We start from the raw sequence: 10,000 nt of genomic DNA on the forward strand, positions 1-10,000 counted from the left end.
AAAGAAAGAAAATGAGAGGGAAAGTAAATTACTAGACTGTTAACCAAATACCCATTACTTCCTCCATCAATATGGCGCATCTATTTAAGAATAATAGAAAAATCTTTACAATACAGCAGTTATAGTTAGGTTTATGGCCAACTGGGAATTGAACAAAATGTTTACATTCTAGTTTTGTGGCGGACCCTCAAGGGCCGTAATTCAATTTCAAATTTACTAATGGAAATACATTGTAATTCAGCAAGCTCGGACTGGGAAAAGGAAAAACATGTACAGACAAAAGCAGATTGGAGGAGATAGATTTTATGATGAAGAGAGGGGAAAAAAAATAAAAATACAGATATAAGCCCATTCAGAAAGAAGGGATAGCAAAATCGGAGATGACTTACCACTCATCATGAATATAATATAAAAGATATAAGACTTGGATTACTCACCTCTGAATTTCTTGGGCGGATTCGTGAGATCTCCTGCACTGGGATTCACAACACATCGGGCGTCGACCAGCCTGTAGTGGAGAAGAAAAAAAATATGAAATAAATTAAGAAAATAAAAACGCACTGTAAATCACTAGCGTTATATACAAAATGGATGGAAATAACAAGAACAACCTCAATGCACATTACTAACACAATATCAATAATCTCGGATGGAAATAACATGACTAACACAATGCTAAATATAATACAAAATATGCAGAGGATCAGCACGTGAAACAAGAATAAATTAGGAGTCCCACAAGTCCAACTAAAGCTCTGAAAGACCCATTCATCTCTTCATCCCATGCCCCCCCCCACCTCCTAATTCTAAAGCACAAAATCAAAACAAGGTAAAAATATCAAACCTGGCAAACCCCCTCACGCACGGTGACCCGGTAAACAGCACCAATTAAGCTCATGTCACCTGCACTGAATCCCTGCAACAGGTAAACAACCCATCACGGCCGCTTGGACCATTAAGGGTACAATGCCGCCAGGATCAACAGGGATACATAGGTAAACAATGTGCTGCAAGCGCGTGTATATATATGTATATATATATATATATATATATATATATATATATATATATATATATATATATATATATATATATATATATATATATGTATGTATGTATGTATGTATGTATGTACGTGTATATATATATATATATGTATATATATATATATATATATATATATATATATATATATATAAAGCTTGAAACAGGGAGGGAGGAAGAGAGAAAAATACAAAGAGAAAAAAAGGAAAGGGAAGGCACGGGGGAAGGTAGTGGGAGACGGAGTTGGTGAGTGAGTGAGTGAGTGAGTGAGTGAGTGAGTGAGTGAGTGAGTGAGTGAGTGAGTGAGTGAGTGAGTGAGTGAGTGAGTGAGTGAGTGTGTGTGTGTGTGTGTGTGTGTGTGTGTGTGTGTGTGTGTGTGTGTGTGTGTGTGTGTGTGTGTGTGTGTGTGTGTGTGTGTGTGAGAGAGAGACAGAGAGAGAGAGAACCTAAACCCTCTTAAATCATCATATATCCTGCCACGTAAAAGTCAATAAACGGCTCTAATTCTATCAACTCGCACAATACTCGTATGCTCCTGAGGTCCTCTTCGGTCGCCATACGAAAAGAGGGAATATCCACAGTGTCACTGACGAAGACAGGGAAGTGAGTGGGGCTGGGGTAGTGGTTAGGTGAGTGAAAGGGGGAGCGGTAGGGTGGATGGAAGGGGGAGGTTAGGAGGGGAAGGGGGAGGCTAAGAAGGGGAAGGGGAGGTTACGAGCGGAAGGGGGAGGCTAAGAAGGGGAAGGGGAGGTTAGGAGCGGAAGGGGGAGGCTAGGAAGGGGAAGGGGGAGGCTAGGAAGGGGGAGGTTAGGAGGGGAGGGGGTGGGAGACGGGGATTTAAGTGGCAATGAATCAGCGAATTTCACGCGACTAATAATCCCCTCGTGTTTGTCTTGTTCAGGCCAACGTCACGCATGCTTTTCTGCTACAACATGGGTACCACCTACTTTTTCTACTATGATCTATAAATTCATTGTAGATTTACGCCCCTCTCCAGAGAACCCTTAAACCATATGTTAGTTAAAATAGGGCTGCATTGGAATCAAATCCTCTTATACCCAATTTCTTCTCTTTCCAAACCACGACCTAAAAAAAAACAGACAATAAATAAAACAAGAACACCTTTCTTCTACCAAATTTCCCCGCCGGATCTGTGTCATGTCGCCGCACTATAAACCCTGCAGAAATGTCCGAAATATTCTTTCCTCGATGAATGTTCTTTCTTTCGGTGCCTGAATCTTTCCTTCCGTCTTCACTCAGGATTAACAAAATCCCCGAGAACGTTTTGCCATAAGAATAATTCATGCGTCGGTAGTTCGATTACTTACAAGATGGGTCACTACCTAATCAACGTTTTAAACAAACAAAATACAAAATAATGCCATCTTGAATATTCCGAGGACAAAAACGTGTTCACAAAAAAATATAGATTCCTAACGAAGGCCTTTTCATGAATCATTACCTCGGCCAGCTTCAACCATCCTCACGAATTAATAAACAAATAAACGTATAAACAAATAAACAAATAAACGTATAAACAAATAAACAAATATACTAAATCAACAAACAAACACAAGTATACATCGAACAAAAAGCCCTTTACCAGGCGAAATGGCGTGGCGATTCTTGTCTTGCTAAGCCAAAATGTGGTGACGACGCGACGTCCGCCAAACCACAAGAAACAAGAATTTAATCCCCACCATCGGATCTGTGATTAATAACCAACTGTCAATTTGTTCGTCCAAATAATAATAATAATAATAATAATAATAATAATAATAATAATAATAATAATAACAATAATGGCAAGATAAACTACAATACGATGCCATTAATAAAAAAACAAAAATGAGTACCGAATGGCGGAATTCCGCAGTATCGAAATAAAAAAAATCTTATCCCTAAGGAAGTCTCTATAATACTGCATACGTGATGTTCTGCGGTGTCATCGAGTAGAACTATTAATGTGAAGCCTTATTATTAGTGAGATGAAACTCCAGCAACATTTTGCTGTCTCGCAGGCTGCATTTAGGCCCAATTTTCTGAAGGCATGTGCTGTTCAAACTTCGTTACGTATGCGAATTAATTATGAAAGTGTGAAGCAGTTCCTTGCTCAACATGCCTATTTTGCATATGACACTCGACACACATTCCGAACAATCACCTACATTTGACGAGAGCAAGGACCTTTCATCTTTTGTATTGTTTTCTTCCTTTTGTTATACCCACTTTCATATTTTTCTTTACTTATGTGGTAATCTCCTTGGACACTTTTTCAGTCTCTCTTGGTCACTTTTTTCAGTCTCTCTTTTCGATTGTTTTCCTTATCTTTCTATTCCTATGTACTTTCGTTCGTAACATTTACAATGTAAACATATGTCTGCTAATAACAGCAATGTGTAATTAGCAACACATCAAAACTACATACAGCTCCATCATCACCCTTCAAATTTATATTGTCTTGGTTTTATTCACCGTCTCGTTTACCTTCTTTCATCACAATTTTTCCTCTCTCTCAACCTCCCACCGTAGTTACTCTTACTTTCCCTTTTCCTTGTAGCCTAACAATACCATCTCCTTATCCTCCTCCTCTAACTTCTTTCTTTCTCCTCCTTCCCAATCCTTTTTAACGTGGTTAATAATAATTCTGAAGTTATACACCTGGGAAATGATACATTACCACCATCAGAAGACAGTCCTCTGCACATGAATTCAAAGAGAATTTCTTAAAACTAGTTTTTTTCGCATCCCCCCCCCCTCTCTCTCTCTCTCTCTCTCTCTCTCTCTCTCTCTCTCTCTCTCTCTCTCTCTCTCTCTCTCTCTCTCTCTCTCTCTCTCTCTCTCTCCAATAGTCAAATAACAACAACCACGACAAATTTCCATTATCAGTTTTTTTCCGTAATATGAGCAGAATCACGCAAGTAATTATTTTCCCTAACCAGAATCAACCACAGTCGGCAGCAACCATGTCTTTTCCTAGCCTTATATAATTAGAGGATTTGGCCCTTCCCCCATCCAACACTGTCTGCCCCCCATTTTCCCCGCCAAACCTATCTATCACGCCATCTACCTCACTACCGCAACAGCTATCCCACCATCCCCTCAGTCCAGGCAGTATCGCAACCAATTACCAGAAGAGAAAATATCAAATCACACCCTCTCACCTGCACACTTACCAACCACAACCGAGATCCCTCAACCCCCTTAGCCTTCCCCGACCCCCTTAGCCTTCCCCAACCCCCTTAGCCTCCCCAGCCACTTCCTCCATAAACGAAATGAAGCCAATCCAAGCCTGCATACCCCCTACCCCCACCCCCACCGATCAGCTGACACGTGACAGACTCCCAGCTAGGGCGAGTGCGGACACGTGCACTAGGTAGTGTGGACAGGATATCCACACAACCTCCGCCTCTGGGAAGCCTTGAAGGGCAGAGAGGTTGGGGGTGGGGGCCCGCTAAGAGGGGGAGGAAGGAGGAGGAGGAGGAGGAGGAGGAGGAGGAGGAGGAGGAGGAGGAGGAGGAGCAGGAGGAGGAGGAGGAAGAGGAGGAGGAGGAGGAGGAGAGGAGGAGGGGAGGAGGAGAGGAGGAGGAGGAGGAGGAGGAGGAGGAGGAGGAGGAGGAGGTGGTGGTGGTGAGAGAGAGAAGGAGAAGGGAAGGCAAGATGTTAATAAGAGGGAGAAGGGAAAAGGGCTATAGGAATAGGAGGAATATCGTGCTGAGAGAGAAGGTGGGAAGGGAAGCAGAGGCTGTCTTTTCGAAGTGTGAGAGAGGAAAAACGAGGATTCTTGCAATTCGCTTTTCTCTTCTTCACATTCTCGTTTCGTCCGTTATTTGGAAGAAAATTGTGTTTATTTTTGCGCCTTTCAATATTTCCTGCAGAATGATTTGCACTTTATGTCCTGTTCTTTCTCTCTTTCCCAATCCATCCTTCCAAACTTTGATCTGTATCTCTCCTTCCTTGCTTCCTTCCCATCTTCTCCCTCTCCCTATCTCCTTCCTTTCTTCATTACTACTTCTTCCTTCCCTATCCACCATATCTCCTCTCTTCCTTTCTTCCTCTCTCTACCTCTAAACCTACTTCGTGTAGTCATTGTTACCAGAAAACCTTATGCACACAATTAAAACAAAAAGCATAAAACAAATAAAGTCCACATTATAATCCATCATGTCCTTCTCGCCAGTATGCCTAACCTTGAGACAGCGTGAAAGAAAAGGTGTTATACCGGTTGAGCGTCTAGAAGCCGTTCCTCTGAGAAAATGAGAGAGAGAGAGAGAGAGAGAGAGAGAGAGAGAGAGAGAGAGAGAGAGAGAGAGAGAGAGAGAGAGAGAGAGAGAGAGAGAGAGAGAGAGAGACAGACAGACAGAGAAAGAGAGAGAGGGGGGAGGGAAAGGGGAAGAGAAAAGAAAATGGAAAGAGAAAGAGAGAGAGGGGGGGGAAAGGGGATGAGCAAAGAAAATGGAAAGAGAAAGAGTTTGTGTGTGTGTCCTTCCAACCTTCTTTCCCGGCGAGCGAGCGAACAACAGGTGGCCATAACGCTGGACACTACGCTACGGTCAGTGTCCTGCCGGTGGAAGACTAACCACAGTTACGCGAACGCTTCATGACCGTGGCTGAATGGATGGCTCTGTGGCAGACGGACTGAATGACTAATCAACTAGCCTATACACTACCGTCCTTGCTTATGCGCACGTACGCACGCACACGCATACTCAACAATCACTACCACGGATAAAGCCAAACACAAAAACAACGAACGAAGCCAAAGGTCATCAATACCTTTCGCAGGTAATTGCAGCGAAAACCCGACAGGAATACAGGTGTCTCGAAGTTCTGACCAATACTAATTTTTTCAAATGCCAGTCATCTTTGATCCTCATGGGCTATTTTCTCCCATATTCTCTCTTTCCCTTTGTCTTCACACTTACTTCTTGATTCGTCCAGTTCTCTTCCTTTCTCCAACTGGCCTTTCTTCTTTTTTTCCCGTCTTGCGTCATATGATATCTCAGCAGCATTGCCAACATAAGCAGTACAGAAATGCCAATACCAGGATATGCGCACACATCAGTATAAATTGTGTGTGCTTGTGTGAGTGCGTGTATATATGTGCGTGTCTGTGTATGTGCGCGTGTGTGTGTATGTGCGCGTGTGTGCGCGTGTGTGTGTATGTGTGCGTGTGTGTGTATGTGCGCGTGTGCCTGTGTGTGTGTATGTGCGCGTGTGCGTGTGTGTGTGTGAGCGAGACCGAACGGAAAATATAGATATATAGATAGACAGATAGATAGAGAGGAGGGAGAGAGCTGGTGGGAGTGATAGGCCTAGTTGGTGAGTGAGCAATGGAGACATGCGTGCGTGATTGTGTGTTCATGCTAGGTCTAACATGTATGCCTATTAATCTGAGTGTGTGTGTGTAAGAATACTATAACAATAACCAGGATATCCAACGGAGCCCTAACGTGAGTTCTGCTGCATCACTAGCAATCTATCAAGCATGTCGCCCGTGCCCTATCGTACTCTTTCTTCCCCAGCCCCTCTCCTCCTCAAGATCCTCACATGCTCATCACCACGGTCACCACGATTACCACATTCTTCACCACTATCATCACTATCGCCATCATCCTCGGACGCATGATTTCATAACAGCCACCTAACCGGCAAACTGGCAACCAATGCCTAGTCATCCACGTGACCGAAGCTACCTGAAATGGAGCCATCGTAACATCTTACCTTTTTCCTATCAGTTTCTAATCACAAACGACACCTTATAACCCTATTGCCCTACGTTACTTCCGTATTCGTATTTCAGAACGACCAAAATACGATCGAAAAAGGAAAAGAGAAAGGAGAGAAGAAAATGGCTTGACAACGGCGATAAGAGAAAATAAAATAAAAGTGTTTACGGCACCAGAAAATCAGAAAAGGAAAAAGGAGCGAAGACACGCAGATATCGCACCGGAGGCAGGAGAATAACACAACAGAGTTAATTGGGCATGAGAGAGACGCGTAATAAAAAAATGACGCAATGATAATGGTGTAGAAGGCAGGAGGTGCGGAGAGATGGCGTCACACATTTAATCCCTCGCAAGTAAACACGCAATTTAAAATCAGTTAAGATGAAACATGAACACCCTGCCTCCTCTCGATGTTAAATACAAAATAGAGGTAATAAACAAGTAACGGAAGCAAGGAAAGGGGGGAGTAGGAAACCAAGAAACGAATGCGGCAGGAAACCAAGAAACGAAGGTAGGAAACCAAGGCATAAAGGAGGTAGGAAACCAAGAAATAAAGGAGGTAGGAAACCAAGAAATAGAGGAGGTAGGAAACCAAGAAATAAAGGAGGTAGGAAACCAAGAAATGAAAGCGGTAGGAAACCAAAAAACCGAGGAGGCAGAAAACCAAGAAACAAAGGTATAAAACCAAGAAATAAAGGAGGTAGGAAACCAAGAAACAGAGGAGGCAGGAAACCAAGAAACGAAGGAGGCAGAAAACCAAGAAACGAAGGAGGCAGAAAACCAAGAAACGAAGGTAGGAAACCAAGAAATAAAGGAGGTAGGAAACCAAGAAATGAAGGAGGTAGGAAACCAAGAAACGAAGGTAGGAAACCAAGAAATAAAGGAGGTATGAAACCAAGAAATAAAGGAGGTATGAAACCAAGAAACGAAGCTGTGAAACCAAGAAAAGGAGGGGATAGGAAACCAAGAAAAAGAGGAGGTTGGAAACCAAGAAACGGAGTTAGTAAGAGAAAAAAATCACCAAGGAAAGGATGCGGAACGAAACCGCCAGAAACGGAGTCGGCCCCAAGAGAGAACCCTGCAGCACGCCGCTCCGGCTTTCTGTCTCCGTCTCCTTTCCCCTCCCGTGTTGCTTGAATACATCTCGTTATCTTATCGATAAAATACCCTTCGATAACTTATACTTGAGCCATATCATAGCGTGACCTCGATGTGGAGGAGTGTTTGTTTATCTTTTTATATGAATATGAAATCTGCTGTAAAGTGTGAACTATAATTCTTCTAAAGACTATAATGTCGCTTACATATAACATTTTTTTATTTTTTTTACTTCTACTTCTTCGATATTTTCTAAATAAAGGAGAAAATGCAGAATGAACAATGAGTAGAAAATAAAATTAAATATATACGAAACCAGAATTCAGCATCATTCACATAAATTGCAATTGATAACTACTTCTTATATACAAATTAATGTTATCATTTCCAATGTAGCAATAAAAGAAAATTACTACTGATAGCAATGTTATTCAAAACAATATCAATAGCGACTGTTATTTCAACGACGAAAAAGGGCGAGAGCAAACACCACGAACATTTTCAAAATCGCCAACCATACGAGGATGCCTCACTCGTATCTTATCATCATGTATCTTTGATATTGCTCAACTCAATCTCTCTCTCTCCCTTCCTCCCCTTCTCCCTGTACCCATTCTCCTCAGCCCTCCCCCCCCTTCTCCCTCTCTCTCTTCATCGCATATCATCTTTTTCTCACATCCTCTTCCTCTTTGTTTGTTACTCACACACCTACTCACCGTGTATGCATGTATGTGTGTGTGCATGTGTGTGCATGTGTGTGCATGTGTGTGTGCGTGTGTGTGCATGTGTGCGTGTGTGCGTGTGTGTGTGTGTGTGTATGTGTGTGTATGTGTGTGTGTGTGTGTGTGTGTGTGTGTGTGTGTGTGTGTGTGTGTGTGTGTGTGTGTGTGTGTGTGTGTGTGTGTGTGTGTGTGTGTGTGTGTGTGTGTGTGTGTGTGTGTGTGTGTGTGTGTGTGTGTGTGTGAATGTGTGTGTGTGAATGTGTGTGTGTGTGTGTGTGTGTGTGTGTGTGTGTGTGTGTGTGTGTGTGTGCATGTGCGTGTGCGTGTGCGTGTGTGTGTGTGTTTGTATGTGTGTGTGCGTGTGTGTGTGCATGTGTGTGTGCGAGTGCATGCATGTGAGCACGCGTGTGGGTCCCAAGCTCCCTTCTGTTCAACGCAAGAACCTAGAAAGGCAAAACCTCCGTTCATATGGATCTCTGCCCTTGAAGAAAGCCTAACCTATCCGTCTTAAAAAGGTCATCCGGGCACTGGCTGTTCCCTCGCCTTTCAATTTCAAGGGAGCATTACCACCGCCACCGCGACCTCCCTTTGTTGTCCCTCCGCTTCGACGAAGGTATTCAATGCATTAATTCCCTCCGTTTTACCCTTTGAGTGTATGGCCGATGATTCCATAAATCTTCATCGGCTGACAATGCATAATCTAATTGGCTTATCCTACATCAAATCTAAAGCTGTTAAAGCCGGGAACACACCATGCGGCTGGGTTCGGGCATTATATAAGAGATATGGGAGGGATGGAGACAGATAGAATATCAAAAGAGAGAGAGGGGCAGGGAGGGAGGGAGGGAGGCAGCGTGAATGAGTGACAAACACTAACTCACTCATACACACACACACACACACACACACACACACACACACACACACACACACACACACACACACACACACACACACACACACACACAGAAAGAGAGAGAGTGAGAGAAAGGGAAAAAATGTTAAGAAAGAAAGGGAGAAAAAGAGAAGAGAGGAATTGAGAAAGAGAGAGAGAGAGAGAGAGAGCAATTAGGACACCCCGAAGCCTCCCGCCCCCTTTCCCATGCTCGACGAGGACCAGTGTGTTCCATATGCGACTACGTCTATTAACACGCCCAGGAGAACAATAACCATGCGAGAATTCCCATGATATCTCTCTCTCTCTCTACATCCTTCTCTTCTCTTCTCTCTCTCTCCCCTTTCTACCCCTCTCCTCTTTCTACCTCTCTCCCCCTCCTCTTTTAACCTCTCATCTCCTACCTCACTCCTCTTTCTATCTCCCTCCTCTTTCTATCCCCCTTCTCTATCTATCCCCCTCCTCTTTCTACCCCCCTCCTCTTTCTACCCCCCTCCTCTTTCTATCCCCCT

General features: G+C 43.3%; 1 protein-coding gene across 1 annotated transcript in view; it reads right to left on the minus strand.

Moving 5' to 3' along the window:
• Positions 1–10,000, minus strand: part of Itpr (Inositol 1,4,5,-trisphosphate receptor) — a gene marked incomplete in the record, with an annotated part of 309,414 nt that overhangs the window by 288,716 nt on the left and 10,698 nt on the right. Inside the window, 1 exon segment of the mRNA XM_070133886.1 lies at positions 438–508. Within this exon segment, the coding sequence (XP_069989987.1) occupies positions 438–508 (71 nt within the window).

This window comes from Penaeus vannamei, chromosome 19 (assembly GCF_042767895.1).
Source record: "Penaeus vannamei isolate JL-2024 chromosome 19, ASM4276789v1, whole genome shotgun sequence".
Taxonomy (NCBI): Eukaryota; Metazoa; Arthropoda; class Malacostraca; order Decapoda; family Penaeidae; genus Penaeus; species Penaeus vannamei.